Raw genomic sequence first — 23225 nt, 5'->3', positions numbered from 1 at the left:
CTAGACACTGATCCTTTAGTGAAAAGCAAATTAAGTAATATTCATCGACATTCTGTGTTTTTATATTTAACTGAAATGGTAACGAAATATAAATGCGTGAATTTCAATTTCGTCGAAAAGTGGCTATCATGATGAGGCTGCAACAGTCGTAAGTAATACCATGTTTCATACTGAGCTGCTTCTCGTTCTTTGCATCATCAAAATATTAAAAGAGATGCTCAATTTTATTATTAGTTCTCATGAAAACAACAGCCTTAAAAATAAACTTGCCCCGAAACGCGTTAATGAGCCACGCTGAAGCGATACGTGGTTGCTCAGTGCTGTGATGTGAGCGCCAGCCAGCTTGCACGAGCAGCTGTGATAGCCTGCTACACTTCTTATTGTTAGTATGCCTCTACCTGTGAAATCCGGTTAGCCTGGCAAGAGCCCCAGGCTCCGTACAGGTGACCCTCTGTGCAAGTGTTCCAGCCCCCTGCCAAGGTACCAATGCAGCTCCCTTTGGGTTGCACTGCTTCTGTGGAATTGCAGACATTAGGTGCGATGAAACCATAATCTTTCAACTGGATTCGGAACGGAGTGTTTTGTGTTGCAAAATTCAAATAAAGGACATGCAAAGGAATGTTTCAGTCATCTGACAATGATGCTTGTCAGTCTATACTAACAGTCGGTAATGTAGCATATGGCGTGCGGCATGGAGGTGCATCTACGTTGCTAAACAGATAACATGGCTCATAGCACCCAGTCCTAATTGAAGGCTGTCTATCTAACTTCTCCCAGGGGCAAATAAAATTTTGTTTTCAGTATGTAGGATGCTGCAGTGGCTGTAATTTTTGTAATCTTTGCCACAGGGAGTTTTATACTTGAACATATGCCCAGAGGTAACACATGGGTAGAATAAACTTGTTTCACAACCAGAGTCAATGTTATGAGCAGACGATGTCACTTGCTTTTAGCCGGGCAAGCATATATCATCGCTGTTCTGTTGGCGATGATATCGTGAAGACTGGCTTTCGTGATGCTCTTTCCATGACGTTAACTCTGGTTGCCAAAGAGATTTGTTCCACTCATGTGTTCGGGTGTATCTTCATGGATACCGATCGTTTTGTGTCGTCGTTGACACTATTGAGTCTTGTATCATGAGAAGCAAGGGGAGGATGTTGTTTAGCGCCCAGTATCCTGCTTCCTACAACACAACTGCACAATGTATTAACAAGGTTCTTTGATTATAAGGTCAAAAAGCTGCTTATCTTTAAGCAAATTGTTGTGATACCAGTTCTTCTGTAATAGTCCACGTCTGCATCACTGCTGGTGAAGCACAAACCTCGCTAAAAACATTACACTCTCATAGCCGGTGACTTGAACTGAAGACCCAAACTAGAAAACTGACTGAGACAGAGACTGCATCTGTCTGCGACTGGGCTGACTGCGACTGACTGGCACCTCCGGTCCGCGGCGGCAGTCTAAATACTTGCCGTCAAGGGGGCGTTGGCGGCACGTTGCTTGCGAGTCTGTCTTTGGCCTCTCTCCTGACAGGCGCACTTGATTCACTGCCTATTACCGATCTTCTTGCAACCTCTTTGTCGACCAGTGTGCTGGCGACAGCTTACGCCAGCACTGATCGTCATCTAACATATCCTCATTTTTTACCCATTTTTCTGTATATCATTCTTGCCACAAATTTTGATACCTGAGCTGTTTATCTGATGATACCATAGTTTTCGCAATTATCTGTCCTTGCTATGTTAGGGGCTGTGAGTATGATATTTTACCGCAAGTCTGATTGTATGTATTCAGTCCTGTACAATCTACAAATCAACCTGAATAGAGTTTGGTAGCCACTTCCTCAATAATTCAAGACATGACAAAGGAGTGTTATATATGCCTTACACCTTATTGAATCTTAAGCCTTTCAGAGTTCGAGTCGACCGTTTAAGGAAACTTTTAGCTCTTCTATGTCGACTCCCATTGCTTCTTTTGTCAATGAACAAATCCTGTTCCTAATTGAGTTCTTCAATACAGTCTTTCTCCTCTGTGTTTGACAGTGAAATTGCCTTTGCACTCTCAGGGCAGCCGCCCTTGCTGTTAATTTCACCAAACGCCGAAATGATATGCTGAATCAGTCTTGTCAATGACCATAACTTTTTCCATTTCTTCACATTCGTACTGCAACTGTTCCACGTTGGCTTCACTGCACTTGCTATTTATTTCATTCCCAAATGATTTGTAATTCGCTGTTCCTTAATTTTCTTGAACATTTTATAATACCTTGTTTCGTCGAGTATTGTAGTATTTATTCTGTTACAAAAGGTTTCTTCGTAGTTGTTTTCCTTCTACCAAATTTGTATGCTGAACTTTTGTGACTGGTACTTTTTAAAGGGCACTTACTCTTCAACTGAATCTGCTATGTGGTGTTCACTATCGCAGTATCTACAGACTTAAAGTCTTGTGAATTCTGAGCAGTGATTTTGCTATTACTGACTCAAATTTACTGTATGACTTAATTAGTCTTTCTCCTCTCTCAGTACTAGTACTGAGGCCATATTAAGCCAAAACTCTTTCTTCTATTTTCTCTGCTACTACAACGTTCTAATCCCCCATAATTATTGTATTTATCATTCTTTACTTATTGTATTATCTGTTCAAGATCTTCATATAATTTTCCTATCGCTACATCTTCTGTTTGTGGCGTCAGTATGTATACATGCACTATTCTTGTTCGCGTTGGTTTCCTATCGATTCTATCGCACGGGGTCCCGGGTTTGATTCCCGGCGGGGTCAAGGGTTTTCTCTACCTCGTGGTGACTGGGTGTTGTGTGTTCTTCATCATCATTTCATCATCATTGACTCGCAAGTCGCCGAAGTGGCGTCAACTAAAAAGGACTTGCAATACGGCGGCCGAACTTCCCCGCGTGGGGCCTCCCGGCCAACAACGCCTTACCATCATTCCATTTTTTCTTTTTTTTTTGACAATAATTCTGTTTTTGAACTGTTCACTGTAATTCAGTATCCGCTCTATCCTCATATTTATGACCAATCCTACATTGTTCCCTGTGCTGTTGGTAATATCCTGTGTTCGTTTGACCAGAAATATCTGTCTTCCTTCGATTTCACTCCAGTAACACTCATTATATCTAGATTGTCCCATTGTATTTTCTTGTTACGATTTTATAGCTTCAATACACTTTGAGGCTTTTGACATTCCCTTCTTTGTCTGGTAAGCTGTTACCTTTTCATTGATTATTGAGTGTTTGTAGGTTACCCTTATGTGTTGTCTTTAATGCAATGGTTTCCATTGCCTTCAACATCTTCAAACCGTTTATCATTACTGATTCTTTCAGCTTATAGAAATAGTTTCGCACCCCAAAAGCAAGAGGGTATCCTAAACCTCTGTCTGCTCCTCCACCCCCTTTAATAAGCCATTATTCATTAAATGAATTATAATATTCCCATGCGAAAGTTAAAATATTGAATAATAGAAACGCCAGGTTAATGGTTTTCATGTCTGTACCTTAGTCCTCTTCCTGTACAGACAGTTAACGAAAAATTTGGTAACATCAACATATAACTAAAGGCTAATGGACGATCACTTAATTTTGGTTATATTAAAGACATTAGATCACTACTTCTCAAGGAACACTGGCGTCCACATTCCATTGAAACAATGAAATCCAACAAGTAGATGCCGTCGGTTTTTGAAGTTACAAATAGACAACATTTTGAACTGAAAGATCTTCACCCGACTCTTAATGAAGAGCCTTAATGCAGCTACGTTTACTGTAGGCATGGTGAAACCAATAACTGATTTAAAGATTAGTAATTAAATTTCTTTATCATTAGTATGTATGACGGTTTCGAGGAAACTCTTGTTAGAAATTTCTGAATATTGAGCTATATTAAAATTAAGCAGAAGCCTCTTTAAAATTCTAGGTATATTGATTATTTTTCACTTCTGAAACCTCACGGATTTACCCCTAGAAATAAGCAGACGACATACATGGACGCATAGTCATACATGTGTTCATAATCGTATGTGTTTGTACATTATATATTGTGGTTTAAACGTGCAGTAAACAAACCGATTTTTGCGGATTCCTTCTGAGAGTAGAACATCTTCACAATGATTGATAAAATTAACGCTTTTGGTCGTTGCATAGCTCATATTACATTTTAATAATACAATATGAAAAGCAATAGGCCATTCAACAGTACTGAACATATATAAGATGTGCGACTTTGACTTCTTTCCGTATTTCTGGGACTCTCCTGTCAGTAGGATATATAAATATACAGGGTGCCTCTCTTAAGAGTTGTCAGCACGATTTCCCTGTTGTTTCAGCAATTCCGTTTTTGGACTATGGAGATGAAGTCAGTGCAAGCAAATAGCGCTCATCCCGTCTTTCATGCGACGTCTAGTGTCGACGGAAGGCGTCGATTTGTTTCCTGCTACAAACAAAATTACTTTTAAAGCGAAATTTTGCGTCTCCATTCGATAGATCGCTCCCAGATTAGTCTAGTGTAACTTTCGGTTTATCTATATGAATGAACAAGAACAGCAGAACTCGAACCACAAGCAGTACTCCAGCAGCGACAGCACTGAGCTGCTCTGTGCTGACTTCTACCGCCAAGCATGCAGAGCTACTGGGTCGCTGGTAGAGTACTGGTTATTGCTCGAGTTCTGCTGTCCCTGTTCATTCATATCGATAAAACAAACATCACACCAGTCTAATTTGGTACCTCTCTGTCTAGTGGGCACGTAAAATTCCGCTTTAAAAATCATTTTGTATGTAATGGTAAACAGACTGACGCTTTCTGTTCACACAAGGTTTCGTATGAAAGACGTGATGAGCATTATTTGTTTGGGCTGACTTCAGCTACGCAATGCAAAAGCGAAATTCCAAATATCTGTTGGAACACCAGAGAAAATGCCCCTGACGACTCTTAATGGAGATAACCTGTGTGTGGAGGGAGACCCATTGATAGGAGCGTGTCAGGAGGGATTTCGAAACGGACGATCTGTTATAGAACAGATTAGAGTCTAAAGACAATTTTACAAACAAGAAGCCTGTTCGCCCTGACTGCAACTCTATAGATGGTGGGGTCATGTTACACGCATGGGAGAAGCAAGGTTACCCAAGAGACTCATGGGTTCAGCAGTAGAGAGTAAGAGGAGTCGGGGCAGACCAAGGAGAAGGTACCTGGATTCGGTTAAGAATGATTTTGAAGTAATAGGTTTAACATCAGAAGAGGCACCAATGTTAGCACTGAATAGGGGATCGTGGAGGAATTTTATAAGGGGGCTATGCTCCAGACTGAACGCTGAAAGGCATAATCAGTCTTAAATGATGATGATGAACACTTCAAAAATACTTAGCATTCGATAGAGAGGCAAGCGCTATTCAGAGGAATTCGAAATTGGCATGAAAACAAGGGTAATCACCCAACAGACATTAACGGATACAACCTTCTAACTTAATCTTTTTTAGGGGAGAAATTTCAAATCCGCACTAATGTTCGCCAACGAGATGGACTAATTTCCGCCTCCCCTCCCCCATTTAAAAAAGTTCTGCAAAAATTTGTGAAGCCGTGGAAATAGGAAAAACAAGGGATTCCAGCTCGATACAAGAAAAGAGCAGAGAATTGAAGTGAAGAGTCTGGCTTTTACCGACGATCTTGCGATTTTAACAAACAATAGATGGTAATCTAAAATTTCCCCGGAGGAGCTCACAGAAAGCTGGCAAATCTCCTACGAGAAAACTCAATACATGGAAATGAAGGCTGCAGATAATCTCCCATTTATAATTCTTATTCGAAGGGATGTTGAAGGCTAGGGAAGAGTAGGTGGACATGTCTGTCCAACGAGTTTTGAAATCTTGTTGGATAACACATGTTGTTCTACGCGACAAATAGTAAGTAATATGATCACATAATACGTCAACCTTACGCTCATATATGTTCAATATTACTTTAACAATATTGTCGTATTGATATTCAGCAGCGATATACGTGCCTCAAAAGCAGAACAAACAAACGTCAGCAAGTGAAGAATTATTATACAATGAAGTTAAGGCTCTTCGTTGGTACAATTTAATCACGAAAATCACGTTGACGAATAGCGAATCTCTTGCCAATGTACTTCATTTCACCAGTGCCAGCTTCAAAATCGAAAGCGAATAAAATACAACAGCGATGTTAATCTATAAGTAGCGCTACGCAACTTGTTTAGTGACACACTCATTCGTTTAATTCATTTACACTGCACATGTGAATCGCGACATAAAATGTTCATAGCAAAGAGATCTCTGGCAAAATGTACACTTTAAAAACAGCAGACTCTGACACAATGAACAAAGCATGTTACCAAAGTCAAACAGTATTTCACAAATTTCTTACATTATCCATTGTGCAGTTATTTCGCACTGCGCGCCAAGCGGCGGCAATAGGCCAAAGCGAGAGACAATTTGTGTTTAAAAGCTGTACTTTCAGGTCATAACCGCAAACTGTATGGTTTATAGCTTTCTCCATTTCAGGCGTTACATATTAATTGTCGTTGTGTTACATTTGCTGGGGTGCTGGTGATGCCTCACGCGCCAGTAATAATATTTTCCGTTCTAGCTGTTTACTCGCCTTTACGTAGGTATTTTATATGTTTTATAGGAGTGATACTCGACGGGTGAAATATCCATCGACGACGGCGTTTACCGCGGACGGCTGTGTGAGACACAGGACACGCTAACTCACTGTGCAAAGAGAACGTAACGCTCCTCGAGGACGCTGCACAACAGCGACTGCGGCTCACGGGTAGCTTAGACTACACGCGTAGAGATACGTATTCGATTCAAAACTGATTTGTACAGAAATTAATTTTATTTGCACACCATAGAAAAAGAGGCACTAAAAATCAGTCCTGGCCACGTCACTGTGTACAATAACGCTCTCTCTCTCTCTCTCTCTCTCTCTCTCTCTGTGTGTGTGTGTGTGTATGTGTGTGTGTGTGTGTGTGTGTGTGTGTGTGTGAGGGGCCTCATTCAGATTTGTATAGATGTAGCGTTGTTTTATATGTCCAAAATCTCTCATCTTGCTAGTTGCATGGACACTTCAAGTGGCCAATAAATACCGTCAGACATCTACAGCACTCCAGAGTTCGAATGAAGAACAACTGCCAACATGAGTAACTTAGAAGTAGATACCCTCGGATAGTGAAGCAGCTTCAATCACTCACTAAAGGTAAAGTCTCTGGTCCAGATTGTATACCAGTCCTTTCACTGTACGGTGACAGAATATCTCCACACTTAGCAATCACATACAATCGCTCGCTCGACGAAAGATTCGTACCAAAATACTGGTAACTAGCACACGTCACACCGATACTCAAGAAAGGAGCTAAGAGTAATCTACTGAATTACAGATCCAAATCACTGACATCGATTTCCAGTAGGATTTTGGAACATAGACTGCTTCCGAACGTTATGGATCATCTCGAAGAAAACAAATTATTGACAAATAGCCAACACGTATTCAGAAAATATCGTTCTTGTGAAACGCTACTAGCTTTTTAGTCACCTGAAGTAATGGGTGCTATCGACAAAGGATCGCAAATTGATTACATTTTTATAAATTATCAGAAGGCTTTTGATAATATTTCTCACAAGCAACTTATAATTAAATTGCGTACCTACGGAGTACCGCTTCAGTTGTGCGACCGGATTCGTGATCTCGTGTCAGAAAGATCACATTTCATAGTATCTGACGGCATGTCACCCGTCATCTAGGGGTAGCATCTTTCACAAGCAGTCAAAAAGTCTTCGGACCCAGCTTCAAAGCCCGACATGGCTTAAACTTTGAAAAAAAAATCGTCAATAGCGGCTGGAGACTTGCGGCATAAGAAGTCACCCTCATTCAGCCAACGACCTTCTCAAAGAAAGGGGAGGAACGGATAGAGGTTCAGGGCACTCTCTTACCCTTGGGTTAGGAGATTGTCCTTGAAGGCGGAAAAACCAGCATTGCTCAACAGCATGAGGCCGCGGAAGGCAATGGAAACCACTGGTTTAAAGATACATAGCTTGTATCCATAGGACATAAGGCCTGTAAATGAAAAACTATCATAATCTCTTCGTTGGCAGAAGATTCCGGACTAGTCCCCGATTCGGATCCCCGGGAGGGGACTACCAAAGGGGAGGTGACCATGAGAAAAAAGATTTAATAACCAACGAAAGGATAACGTTCTACGAGTCGGAGCTTCGAAAGCCTGGAGTTTGAACGTAGTGGGGAAGCTAGAAAATCTGAAAGTGGAAATGCTAAGGCTCAATCTACGAGGGTAAGCCAATTATTATCCGCAAAGTAGTTACAAAATTTTATTGTAATCAAATACGAGACTTACAACAACATCATTTTTCGACATAGTCTCCTTGCGTTTCAACGCACTTGGTCCATCGCTGTACAAGCTTACTGATGCCCTCATAAAAGAAGTTCTCGGTTGAGCTGCGAGCCAGAATGCGCCGCTTCTTTCACTGCTTCGTCCGAGGGAAATCGACGGCTCCTTAATGCCTGTTTGAGTGGAACAAACAAGTGATAGTCAGAAGGTGCAATATCGGAACTATATGGAGGATGATCCAATACGTCAAATCTGAGTTTCTAGAGCGTTTCAGCAGTGTAGGCAGCAGCATGCGGACGGCCATTGTCGTGCAACAACACAACACCTTTTGACAGCAATCCTCGGCGTTTGCTTCGAGTTGCAGGCTTTTGCCTGGCAGTAAGCATTTCACTGTAACGTAAACTGTTTGTTGTTGTGCCCCTTTCCCCTTAAGGTGCCAGTAATGGACCTCGTGCGTCCCAAAAAACCGTAAGCATCAGTTTTCCTCCCGACGGTTGGGTCTTGAACTTTTTCTTGCACGGCGAATTTGGATGTTTCCATTCCATACTCTGCTTTTTAGTCTCCAGCTCGTCATCAGTAATGATTCTGCCTAAGAAGATGTCCCCTTCGTTCCCATAGCGATCCAAATGTTTTTTGCAGGTGTCCAAGCGGGTTTGGTTATGCAACTGTGTGAGTTGTTTTGGGATCCACCTTGGACAAACTAATTTATCAGCTTGAAAATTGCAAAGATATAACAACAAAACAGTTGTGGATGATTTCGTAGGCAGAACCGTGACTAATTTGCAGACGATGTGCTACTTCGTCAATAGTTAATCATCTGTCTAAGAGAATCATTTCACGTGAACGCTTAACGGCTTCTACATTTCTGGCGGTAAAAGGTGGTCCGGCTCCTTCATCGTGCGTAACACTTCTGCGACCATTTCGGAATTTTTCAGTCCATTCGTAGACACTCCGTTGTGGCAAAACACCGTTCTCGTACTGTAACGAAAGTCTTCGATGAATTCCGGCCCCTGATACGCCTTCCGACCACAAAAAATGAATCACTGAACGTTGCTCTTCTTTGGTGCAAAAAGACAGTGGAGGAGCTGCAATGATTAACAGCATGGCAGCGATAACGAAACTAACCTAGCAGCTTGAAAATTGCAAAGATGTAACAACAAATAAACAAAGCATGCGTCATCAACGTAATACGACAGTACTAACAAAATAAACAAAAATATAACTAAATTGCGGATAATAATTGACTTACCCTCGTAAGTTAGCGAGTTCGAATCTCAGTCGAACCATGGAGTTTTCAGATTGTCTCTAAACCTGGCATTAGCCTTTCATTAATGTAGAGATTCACCAGGAATGACACGTGGTTCTGATCCCTTCTTACACTGCAGATCCCCGTTCCAAGTAGGATACCTGGGGACATGCAGGTCGTTGAAGTGGCTTCCAATTGAAAGAACTGTACAAGGTCACTGGACCACACGAAATTGTTATTACAGAATTTATAGTGCCTGCTTCTATACATAACAAACCTTAAAGTCCCCCGCCATGTTTTTCTCTGTGTGTGAAGATTCATGTTAGGAAAAATTGTAGGGATTTTGATGCGACTTTCACTAATAGGTACACTGATTGACGAGGGAGGTTTGTGTACATGCTTTACAAGTATTTCTTGCAATTAGCAAAGGATAATTAGTAAAATCAAATTACCAAAGACTAATCTCGGGTACTATTGTTTTCACTAATAGATTGACTGATTCACGAGGAAAGTTATTGTATATTATTTATTTTCGCTACGTCAGTAAAGACGTCCACCCGGCACCAGTGCAAAGGCGGTTCGGGTCGTTAATGTGTTATTTTTAAAGTGTTTGCGGATGAAGTTGACGATACCTCCAAAACCACTAACAGAATTCAGTAAAAAGTTGCTTTCGGTCACGGTTTTGCAAGTTTATTTCCTAAAGGGCGTTACAAAACGCAGGGCGCTCTATGGAACCACTCGCCTTTGAAGACACTATGGTCAGCCCCGACTGTGATTTTGGAGAAAATGATCCTTTACCAACAGGCTGGAAAATAGCCCCCCTCCTCCTCCCCCCCCCCCCCACCACTTCCACCCTCACCACCACACTCCAGCCCCAGACACTGAAAACTGGCCGCTCGCTTTCACGGACTGACCAGAATATGCCGACGGACGTGACCAGAAGATGACGTGTTACAGTAATATGAAAGTCCTTCAGAAATGTTCAAATGTGTGTGAATTCCTAAGGGACCAAACTGATGAAGTCTTCGTTCCACAGACTTACACATTACTTAAACTACCTTATGCTCAGAACAACACACACACCCATGCCCGAGGAGGACTCGAACCTCCGGCGGGAGGGGCCGCGCAGTCCGTGACTTGGCGCCACAAACCTCGCGGCCACTCTGCGCGGCTAAAGTCCTTCGACAGGCCATTTAAATCGTCTCCTAATTATCTTGAACACTGCGCGCCGACTTTCGTTCTGCAGGGCTCGTCCAATTTCATTCCAGACATTTTATAATGAGCAGAGTTCATGTGATGCCGAGAACATACTGACGTTGTCACGACGACGACTGGTACTCAGTACAAACAGCCGGCAACGGTAGGAAGCTCCATGCCCTCCTGTCTCAGCTCGCAATAGATTAGGAGGGTCGTTCAATAAGTAACGCAACATTTTTTTCTGAAAGCAAGTTGGTTTTATTCAGGTTACCAATACACTTTATTATTTGCCGCTCTTTTGGCTGCAAGACCCTGTTTGTCAACATAATCTCCGTTCAGTGCAACGGCCTTACGCCACCTCACTGGGACGACATGTCTGCCCACGTGATACCATTCTACTGGCCAACGTCAGAGCTAACATCTTGCTGCGTCAACAATCTCCACGTCAACCACGTACTGCTTCCCGCGAAGCACATCCTTCATTGGACCAAAGACATGGAAGTTTGAAGGTATGAGATCCCGGCTGTAGGGTGGATGAGTAAGAACTGTCGAATGACGTCTTGTGAGCTCCTCTCGCGTGCGCAGACTTATGTGAGGCCTTGCGTTGTCATGGAGAAGGAGAAGTTCGTTTGCCGTTTTACGGTGACGAACATGCTGAAGTCTTTCTTCAGTTTCCTGAGGGAAGCCCAGTACAAGCCAGCGTTGATTGTTGCACCATGAGGGAAGATATCAAGCAGAATAACCCCTTCAGAGTCTTAGAAGACCATCGCCATGACTTTACCGGCTGACGCTGTGGCCTTGAAATTTTTCTTTGGAGGAGAGGAGAGATGGTGTGGTGCGACTCCATGGATTACTGTTTTGTTTATCGTTTGAAGTGATGAAACCATTTTGACGATGTTCAACAAAAAATTGTCACCATCAGTCACGTAACGCGCAAGCAGTTCCGCACAGATAGTTCTTCGTTGCTCTTTATGCTCTTCCGTTAGGCGGCGACGGACCCCAGCGGGCACACACCTTTTGAATACCCCAATTGGTGGACCAGAGTGTCAGTACCACCAGCAGAGACGTCCAATCGAGCAGCGAGGTGTTTCATTCTGATCTGTCTATCACTTCGACTGAGTGTGTCAGCATGTTCCACCACTGCGGGAGTCATACCTGTGTGCGGTCGGACGGCACGCGGATGATCGGACAGGTTTGTACAACCTTGTTGTGCGGATGACCGACGTCTCGCCCAACGACTCACTGTGCTTTTGTTCATTCTCCGAGGATAATCTGCGATGCTCTAGTTTTCCGCCAAAAGGAACTCAGCGACATCTCTCTGCTTGGGGCGCTCATCCATTATGCCAGTTTGAAGATTGCGTGTGGCGCTACTACCTATCGGAACTTCATAAAACTGTAGGGGCTGAAGCAGGAATATTCCACGATGTCCCAAAACAAATTCCGTATTATTTAAACCGAAACTGACCGTGAAAAAGAAGTGTTACATTACTTATGGATCATTCCCTGTACCTCCTTTCCATTGGGTGCAGCACAGACCGTCTACGAGTAAAACGGGTTCGAAAGGGAAAGGATTGAGGCTTTGAGAGTGGCCGAGGTGCACTAGGCCGAAAGAGATACATGACCACTTTACGTGACTGGAAGGCCAAGAATATTTTTATCTTGCCGGCATTTTTTCCTCGACGAGTACTTTTGGGAGAAGGGAAGGTCGGCTGAATGACTTATGCACAGACCAGTGGTTGTTAACAAACTGATCTTTCCGCTTTGCAGCAGTGAACGCTGTTACGAACCTCGCTGACAGACTGAATTGTGTTGCGTCAGTATGAAAACACCACACCATGCCACGTGCAATTAATGCCCTGGAAGTTAAACTCTAAACTACTTGATGTTGTATTTTTTTGTTTTTAGGCTTCTCTGCACCAGTCGCAATTTTACGAGTAATGTGGGATATACAAAATGGTCAGAAACAGTCTGATAAGCTTGTTAGTGTGTAGCAGGGCAGGTTGTGCTGGGAAATAATTATCAAGAAAAAATTCGATACTTTGCGTGGTTTCAGAGTTAATTAGCGTTGACGGTATCCAATCAAACCGCAGCATGCGCGTATTCAAGCGGCCCGCCAGATACAATTAATATCAGTTGTTCTCATAGCGTAAATGGTAGCGAACAAGACTGCTCAGCCTTTGGCTCGGATTCGATCCTTGCTACCGTTCCATGTCCAGTCTTTATATCGCTCCCTTGTTCGGTTTTAAGAAACCAACAGAACAATACGTTTTCTGACACCGTCCATGCGGGAGCCGCTTGAATTTGCGCGCAACGGCCCCATTGGATAACTTCAATGCTAATTAAATCAGAAACGGAGCAGCGTATCGATTTTTTTCTTAACAATAATTTCTTAGCACAACCTACCCTGGAACATCTTTAGAAGCTTTTCAGACTGTTTCTGACCACCCCATATAACGTCTTTTGCGACTGTAATAAAAGTCTTATTTAGAGAAGATGCATTTCGTTTTATTTTAAAGCACTTATAGTGGTCACTGCAAAAATGTGGTTTTGCTTGGTAAACAGATTTGTAAGCAAAATAAAACAAAAAGCGTCTGGTCTAAATAAGGCTTTCCTTACAGTATATCTGGGTGAACTGTCTGTGTCACAGTGCATGGGGGCTTAATTAAATAAAATGCAAATAATTTTAGTTGCTGTTTGTCCGGTTACGAAGTCTCGTAACCAGATGGCCCTGAGTAGTATTAGTACGCAATCTGACTGCATAGAATAACAATAAAGAATGAAAGGAGATTTCCGTTAACACATTTGATTAATTAAGTCCCCAGCAACTATAAAAGCTACGAAACAACAAAGCGCAAGTGTAATTGTTCTGCGTGTGGAAGTGTAATTCAACGTACACGTATCTGGCTCGGTTCTTCCTCAATACGGCAAGATATTTTAAACACCATTTACAATGAAGTAATTATAAAAAAACAGAAATACTATAATTGCACATAGAAACCAGAATTACAGTCTAACACATGAACACAAGCCAGATGCTTTGTTGACTGAACTTGTGACCAGGAGGCATTGTTATTTAGGAAATCTGAAATAAAACTTTTTTTGTTACCTTCATATATATTGACGAAAAATACACTATGATCATTGCAACATTCCCAACCAAACAGCACCTGCTGTCTCGCCCAACAGAACAACTGCACACGACATGCTCACGACTAGTACTGCTATCGACATCCTCTCAACAAGCACTGCCCACGGTAACCTCTGAACTACTACTGCCTCAGTGGAGGAGGCGGAATAAAACTCTTTGGCGCAATCTCTGGCGCTATGACTCAGTGTAGCCACCTTTCAACAGCTTAGACTTCGTTTTCAGAATAAATATTTCACAAGGCCGCAGACTTACGGAAATGGTTTACTATGTGTCGGACCGGGACTCGAACCTAGAACGCCGCCAAAATGGGCAACTTAGTCGCCTGAGGAAGGAGGGTTTCTTTAAGAAGATTGTAATCCATTTCCTCTCCTGATATTGCTCAATGTGATCTTAAATTACCTCGGTGGAGAAATACAGGAAAAATGTGTGTGTGAATTTCTAAAGGACCAACTTGCTCAGGTCATCGGTCCCTAGACTTACACACCACTTAAACTAAGAACAACACACACACCCATGCCCGAGGGAGGACTCGGACCTCCGGCGGGAGAGGCCGCGCAATCCCTGACATGGCGCCTCAAACCTCACGGCCACTTCGCGCGGCCAGGAAATATGAAGGGGAAGAGAATGAGACATTGGATGACAAGAGACCACAACGCTTTTCCTCTCTGTCATCCATAACTATGATCTTTAATTATCTCGATGGAGACGTGACGTTAAACTGAAACCTTGCGTTCTCCTCCGTTCTACATCAGTCGCGCGGATTCCGCAAAAACAAGATCTAGCTAACCCAGCTCACTCTGTTCGTTGACGAGGTCCAGTGCGTTGCAGACCTCGACGCCCTGGTTGATGCCGTGATCTTTCATACAGTTTCGTACCGTGGTCTAGTAACGAGCTTAGCGAGTATCGTAGCTGATTTCCAACTGGATTCAGGACTTCATTGTAGATACTATTTAGTTACATGCTCTACAGATGAACGATACTTTTATCGGAATGATGTGGGACGATTCAGTTTACAAGGTATGTATAAGTGAATACTGCTAAAGTTAATGAACAACTTATTTGTTTTGTCCTACCATGAAAGGAACTAATTGTTTTTGTATAGGCTACCAGTACCTAAATAAAAATTCGTTAATGGTACAGAAGGAGTTATCCAGAGGAAATGGTTTTAGATTAGGTTTGAAACTTTCTTCACTTCCTGTCGAGCATTTTATGTTATTGGGCAAGTGATCAAAAAGTTTTGTCGCTCTCTTCTGAGCCACCGACAGCCTTAGTAGCTGATGGGTAGTAAAGGTCATTTTTGCCTCCAGCGTCGTAAGTATGGTCACCACTGTTCTTCTCAAATTCTTATCGATTATTTATAATGCATTTCATTAGCGAATATATGTATTGTGATGATGCAGGTAAAATGCCTAACTTCTTGAAAAGGTACCTACATGACGACCTCAGGTGAATACCACATATTCTATGCACGCTTTTTTGTAATCAGTACTTTCTTTCTAAGAAAAGACTTGCCCCAGAAAACTATTCCGTAAGTCGTTGCTGAGTGGAAATGCGCAACATATGTCAGGATGTTAATACATTTGTTTCGGAGACTAGTAATTATACGAAGAGGAAAGATACCTGACCTTAATTGTATGATCGGTTCGGTAATATGCTTCTTCTGGTTGGAGTTTTCATCAGTATATACACCTAAAAATTTAGAACATTCTCCCCTTTTTACTGACTCCTGTTCATGTGCTGCATAAAATTGATGGTATGACTATTTGTTGTACAGAACTGAATGCAGTGTGATTTCTCACTATTTGAGGAGAGTCCATTATCAGAGAACCAATCGATAATTATGTGAAAAACGTCGTTAATAAACTATTCTGTTGCTTTCTTTCTAACAGTATTTATTGTGACACTAGTATCGTATGCAGAGAGTGCCAATTCCGTTTGATGAATGTTAAGTGAAAGATCATTCATATATACAGGGTGTTACAAAAAAGTACGGCCAAACTTTCAGGAAACATTCCTCACACACAAATAAAGAAAAGATGTTATGTGGACATGTGTTCGGAAACGCTTAATTTCCACGTTAGAGCTCATTTCAGTTTCGTCAGTATGTACTGTACTTCCTCGATTCACCGCCAGTTAGCCCAATTGAAGGAAGGTAATGTTGACTTCGGTGCTTATGTTGACATGCGACTCATTGCTCTACAGTACTAGCATCAAGAACATTAGTACGTAGCATCAGCAGGTTAGTGTTCATCACGAACGTGGTTTTGCAGTCAGTGCAATGTTTACAAATGCGGAGTTGGCAGATGCCCATTTGATGTATGGATTAGCACGGGGCAATAGCCGTGGCGTGGTACGTTTGAACCGAAACAGATTTCCAGAACGAAGGTGTCCCGACAGGAAGACGTTCGAAGCAATTGATCGGAGTCTTAGGGAGCACGGAACATTCCAGCCTATGACTCGGGACTGGGGAAGGCCTAGAACGACGAGGACACCTGCAATGGACGAGGCAATTCTTCGTGCAGTTGACGATAACCCTAATGTCAGCGACAGAGAAGGTGTTGCTGTACAAGGTAACGTTGACCACAACACTGTATGGAGAGTGATACGGGAGAACCAGTTGTTTCTGTACAGCATGTGCAGACACTATCAGCAGCTGATTGGCCTCCACGGGTACACTTCTGCGAATGGCTCATCCAACAATATGTCAATCCTCATTTCAGTGCAAATCTTCTCTTTACGGATGAGGCTTCATTCCAACGTGATCAAATTGTAAATTTTCACAATCAGCAAGTGTGGGCTGACGAAAATCCGCACGCAGTTCTGCCATCACGTAATCAACACAGATTTTCTGTGAACGTTTGGGCAGTCATTGTTGGTGGTGTCTCGATTGGGCCCCATGTTCTTCCACCTACGCTCAATGGAGCATGTTATCATGATTTCACACGGGATACTCTACCTCTGATGCTAGAACATGTGCCTTTACAAGTACGACACAACATGTGGTTCATGCACGATGGAGCTCCTGCACATTTCAGTCGAAGTGTTCGTACGCTTCTCAACAACAGATTCGGTGGCCGATGGATTGGTAGAGGCGGACCAATTCCATGGCCTCCACGCTCTCCTGACCTCAACCATCTTGACTTGCATTTATGGGGGCATTTGAAAGCTCTTGTCTACGCAACTCCGGTACCAAATGTAGAGACTCTTCGTGCTCGTATTGTGGACGGCTGTGATACAATACGCCATTCTCCAGGGCTGCATCAGTGTATCAGGAATTCCATGCGACGGAGGGTCCTTGCTAACGGAGGAAATTTTGAACATTTCCTGTAACAAAGTGTTTGAAGTCACGCTGGTACGTTCTGTTGCTGTGTGTTTCCATTCCATGATTAATGTGATTTGAAGAGAAGTAATAAAATGAGCTCTAACATGGAAAGTAAGCGTTTCCGGACACATGTCCACATAACATATTTTCTTTCTTTGTGTGTGAGGAATGTTTCCTGAAAGTTTGGCGGTACCTTTTTGTAACGCCCTGTATAAGGAATAGGGGTTGATACCTAGGTGCGTCCTAAGGTGGAAAGAACAGATGAAACAAACTGTAAGAAACTCAAATGCCAAGCTGACAGAAGAATCTTAGCGAAATGTTATTCATTTAGGAAAGAAGCGCTTACGAAATACTTGTTCGAATGGTTCTTGAGTGCTGATTACCTCTCTGGGCCTCTTACCAGGTTGGGTTGGTAAAAGAGAGAGAGAATATCCAACGAACAGTTTCGCGAGAGAGTCACGGATGTGCTCAACAAGCTCCAGTGGCAGACGCTGCAGAAGAGGTGTCGTACACCAAGGAGATTTTTATTGTTGAAATTCCGAGAGAGTACGTCCCGGAAAGAGTCGGGAAACATATTACTTCCTCCCAAATTGTCGTTGTTGTTGTATTTGTTGCTGTTGTTGTAACTGTGGTCTTAAGTAGAAAAACTGGTGTGATTGATCTCTCCGCGCTGCTCTACCTGTGCAAGCCTCATCATCTCTGCGTAGCTGCTACAACTTCTGCCCATTTGCATCAGGATATATTACTCATCCGTTCGTCTCCTACAGTTTTTACTACGCCCAACCAACACTTACCTCCATTACCAAATGGATAATTCCTTCGTGTTTCAGGCCGTGTCCTATCAACCTATCACTTCTTTTAATCAAGATGTGACACAAATTTCGTTTCTCCCTCGTTCGATCAACACGTCCTTATTAGTCATTCGACCTAACCATCTAACCTTTAGCATTCTTCTGTAGCACCACACTACAAAACCTGCTATTCTGTTCATGTTTGAACTGCTAATCATCCAGCTTTCACTTCTGTAGAAGCCTGCACTCCAGACAAATCTTATGGGACTTAACTGCTAAGGTCATCAGTCCCTAAGCTTACACACTACTTCACCTAAAGTATCCTAAGGACAAACACACACACCCATGCCCGAGGGAGGACTCGAACCTCCGCCGGGATCAGCCGCACAGTCCATTACTGCAGCGCCTCAGACCGCTCGGCTAATCCCGCGCGGCTCTTGAAACATAACTTTGTATTAGGAGTCATCACAGTGTTCATTTTCAGAAATCCTTTTCGTGCTATAGCCAGTCTGAATATAAAATCCTCTCTAACCTTCCCATCATCAGTTATTTTGCTACCTAAATCTACTCATCTACCACTATTTGTGTCCCATTACCTAATCTAATTCCTATGAGTCTCAAAATGCCAACAACGATAAAATCAAAGAAATTGCAGCTCATAAAAAGACTTACTGGACAGACATGTTTCCCACACACTTTTCGCGAATGAAAAGGGGAAGAGAAGAAAAGATACTGTTACCAGCATTACCGTCCACACATCTTAAGGTGATTTGCAGACTATAAATGAATGTGGAGAGGAACCTCATAGGGATCGGATGGTGAGAGGCCACAACTTATTTCCTCTCCACATGGACCGTTGTAACGTTAAACTGAAACCTTGCTTCCACATTTCGTGCTACTCCAGTTGACATTACACAGTAAACGAGGAGGAGTGCCGATTGAAAGGTGGGGTAAACAGAGGTCAAAACCAGGTTCTTCTCCCTATGGAGATGTGATTTTAAACTGAAAAGTTGTTTCCAACTTTCTACATCTACCTGATTACTCTGCTATTCACAATAAAGTGCCTGGCAGAGGGTTCAGTGAACCACCTTCAAGCTGTCTCTCTACCGTTCCACTCTTGAACAGCGAGCGGGAAAAACCAGCACATAATTTTTCTGTGCGAGCCCTTATTTCTCTTATTTTATCGTGATGATCATTTCTCTCTATGTAGGTTGGTGCCAACAGAATGTTCTCGCAATCGGAGGAGAAAACTGGTGATTGAAATTTCAAGAGAAGATACCGTCGCAACGAAAAACGCCTTTGTTTTAATGATTCCCACTGCAATTCACGTACCATGTCTGTGACACTATCTCTCATATTTCGCGATAATACAAAACGAGCTGCCCTTCTTTGTACCTTTTCAATGTTATCCGTCAGTCCCACCTGGTGCGGATCACACACCGCACAGCAATACTACAAAATAGGGCGGACAAGCGTGGTGTAAGCAGTCTCTTTAGTAGACCTGTTGCACCTTCTAAGTGTTCTGCCAATGAATCGCAGTCTTTGGTTTGCTCTACCCACAATATTATCTATGTGACTGTTCCAATTGAGGTTATTTGTAAATGTAATCCCTAAGTATTTAGTCTAATTTACAGCCTTCAGATTTGTCTGACTTATCGCGTAACCGAAATTTAGCTGATTTGTTTTAGTACTCACGTGAATAAATTCACACTTTCGTTATTCAGGTTCAATTGCCATTTTCTGCACCATACAGATATCTTATCTAGATCATTTTGAAGTCGTTTTGATCATCTGATGACTTTTCAAGACGGTAAATGACAGCATCATCTGCAAACAATCTAAGACGGCTACTCAGATTGTCTCCTATGTCACTAATATAGATCAGGAACAATAGAGGGCCTGTAACACTTCCTAGGGGAACGCCGGATAATATTTGTATTTTACTCGATGACTTTCCGTCTATTACTACGAACTGTGACCTTTCTGACAGGAAATCACGAATCCAGTCGCACAGCTGAGACGATACTCCGTAGGCACGCAGTTTGATTAGGAGACGCTTGTGAGGAACGATGTCCAAAGCCTTCTGGATATCTAAAAATATGGAATCAATTTGACATCCCATGCCGATAGCACTTATTACTTCATGAGTATAAAGAGCTAGTTATGTTTCACAAGAACGATATTTTCTGAAACCGTGCTGACTATGCGTCAATAAATCGTTTTCTTCGAGGTACTTCATAATGTTCGAATACAGTATATGTTCCAAACCTCTACTGCAAATCAACGTGAGTGATATAGGCCTGTAATTCAGCGGATTACTCCTACTTCCCTTTTTGGATATTGGTGTGACTTGAGCAATTTTCCAGTATTTAGCTACGGATCTTTCTGAGAGCGAGTGGGTGTATATAATTGCTACACATGGAGCTATTTTATCAGCAAACTCTTAGAGGAACCTGACTGGTATACAATCTGGACCGGAGGCCTTGTCTTTATTAAGTGATTTAAGCTGCTTCGTTACTCCGAGGATATCTACTCTTACGTTTCTCAATTTGACAGTTGTTCTTGATTGGAATTCAGAAATATTTACTTCGTCTTCTTTGGTGAAGGAGTTTCGGAAAACCGTGTGTAATAACTCTGGCACTGTCATCAGTAACTTTACCGTTGTTATTGCTCAGTGAAGGTATTGAATGCGTCTTGCCACTGGTGTGCTTTATGTATGACCAGAATCTCTTTGTGTTACTCCAGTCGATATTACGCAGCAAATGTTGATGGTGACCTATCGAAAGGTGGGATAGTGAGATACCAGAATTTGTTACCTCTCCCAGTCTCAGCAGCCTGTGATCTTTAACGATTTCGGTGGGGACGCTCTTTTCGAATAAGCCGGTCCGCATTACACTCGGACTGTTCAGCAGAACTGTGTGAGATACGGGACGATAAGAACGACTGGGTGCAAGCGCATCCTGTAAGGATTCATCGCGACCGGGGAATCACACCAGACAGAGGAAAGGGGGAAGTCAGAAGGCTGCCAGCCGTTTCCGCAACCGCAATCGTTGGGTTCCGCGAGCAGACGCAGCCTGCGCCACAGTCCGACGGCGCGTGTCCCGCTGCGCACACCGTAGCCAACTCAGCTGTCAGCGATCTGACTCCTCACTGGAGTACCGAGAACTTTATACAGCAGACCGATAACAGCGTGTACAGTGATTCAGCCCAAGCCTAGCTGGATCATATTGTCGCTGTGTAGCAGGCCGACCAGCGCAGTGAATCATTCGGTGCAGTGCAGCCGGAGAGTAATGGAGATGGTGCGCGCCGCGGTTGTGCTGGCCATATGCCAAGCACTTCTGAGCGCCAGTTCAGCTGCGCCTTGTGACGAACCTCCCGGCCGAGATCCTGCTTGTCTGGACAAACCGGTGGAGATGGCGCGGCCACAGGAAACTGAGGAGGGCGACATGGTGGACATGGAGACTGGGAGAGTCTACCCCCGAGGTCTCTATTGGCCCAAAACGGAAGATAGCAATATTACCTGCGGCTGCTCCCGGCCGGTGCGCCCGCAGCTCGTCAAGTGTTGCCCTCCCGGGGAAGCGCACCGGTTCGACGAGTATCACGAGTCTTACGAGTGCTTCGAGTACGACGGGGCTTTCGAGCCCGTCGTAACCGGACCGGGCGGTAATTATTCTCTCAGGGACTACGAGAGTACAACGATGCTGCCCTGTAAAGTTTATATACCGCTGATGCCGGAGGAGGTCGTGGAAGTGTCGGCGACCGGTAGACTTCGTACGGTTCTGCAGGACGGCATGGTGGAGCCGAGACGTTTCTGCTTAGAGACGCTCGTCAGCGAAACGGGCGAGGAGCTCGTGGCCGGACTCTGTTGGGAAGGGCACGAGGTGAAGCTGAACGCGTCGCAGATCGTCTACATCGTAACGACGATGGCGTCGACGCCGTTCCTGCTGGCGACTGCGGTCACGTATGCGGTGCTTCCCCAGCTGTGGACGCTCCACGGCCGCACCGTCGCGTCGCATGCGTCCAGCATGTTCGTTGCGTACCTGTTGCTCTCTCTCACGCAGATACTCAGTGATGTCATCAGCGACAGCGCGTGCGTCGCATGTGGTGAGTACGCTGTTCATTTGGTTAAAATATGTTCTACAGTTTGAGATCTACTCATTGTTCATTTTAATTGGCATCAACTCTCAAGCCCCCACTATTGATTTAGAGATCCGAATCCACAACTCCCATGGTTACACTTAGCTTGTAGTCGTTTTTTGTCAAGGGTACAGGTCAACAACTTGATATGTACGTTTGAAGTGATCTTCTAGCTTTATAAATAATAAACAAACACTACGATTAATCTAATAACTCGTCCAGCAAGTTCGTTGCGTGCCTTATACCATGGCCTAATGTCCGTACAACAAATAACACAAATAACTTCGATTATCTTGGTTTATTAATAATCTGTTCATAAACAACATGACATCGATCCACAAAACGATCGACTATACTGCTCCCCCTGTTAGTGTTGCCACCTTCACCCTAGGCAAAAACAATGAAGCGCCATCTTGTAAACATATGCGCTTCTGTCGTCTGCTAAAGCGTCTGCCGAGTTTCTCGCCACAACAACTGCCCACATAGGTGCTGCTACTGTCAAAAGACGCCCACTTCAGTTCAGGCTCTACTGTTATTCTAGTGTTTAGTGATGTCATTTCCATCAAACAAAGCCTGCGTCAGAATTATAAAATGTCCTATAACCCAAATTAAGTATCGTGTAAATTCAGATTATGTTGATGGCTGATAATACAGATGCATCTGTGCATCAAAATGTCATTGGAGATCCCTCACAACTTGCGATTGTGGTTGCATGGAAAGATGTGATTGAACCATATTGCAAATTGGAAGCATGTGACCTTTTTTAGTGTTTGACAATCATTTATTAAGTCACGGTCATTTATACAAAAAAATTCCTTTAACAGATTTAGGCAAGTAGTTGCATCTTCAGATGTGGTTAATCCACTAACAAGTTTTGTGTAGACTTATAAACAAATATACGTTGGCACTTTCAACATCATAAAACCATTTAACAATTCAAAGAATGTACATCATCTCGTCATATCTTCTAAGTAGTGGGGTCAATACTGCCTCGTATGTTCCTACATTTTCCC

General features: G+C 43.2%; 1 protein-coding gene across 3 annotated transcripts in view; it reads left to right on the top strand.

Annotated features, from left to right (window-relative positions):
* Nucleotides 1–23225, top strand: part of LOC126349825 (G-protein coupled receptor Mth2-like) — a 583470-nt gene that overhangs the window by 192864 nt on the left and 367381 nt on the right. Inside the window, exon 1 of one of the 3 annotated variants that reach the window (XM_050002462.1) lies at nt 21129–22179. The exons of the other annotated variants lie outside the window; for them this stretch is intronic. Coding sequence (XP_049858419.1) covers nt 21366–22179 — 814 coding nt within the window. The 5' untranslated portion in view covers nt 21129–21365. Of the gene's footprint in view, nt 1–21128; nt 22180–23225 lie in introns of those variants that run through there. 3 annotated transcript variants of the gene reach the window in all.

Source organism: Schistocerca gregaria, chromosome 1, assembly GCF_023897955.1.
Source record: "Schistocerca gregaria isolate iqSchGreg1 chromosome 1, iqSchGreg1.2, whole genome shotgun sequence".
NCBI classification, from domain to species: domain Eukaryota; kingdom Metazoa; phylum Arthropoda; class Insecta; order Orthoptera; family Acrididae; genus Schistocerca; species Schistocerca gregaria.
Note: the sequence above shows the minus strand (reverse complement) of the source record. Positions and strands in the feature narration are given on the sequence as shown.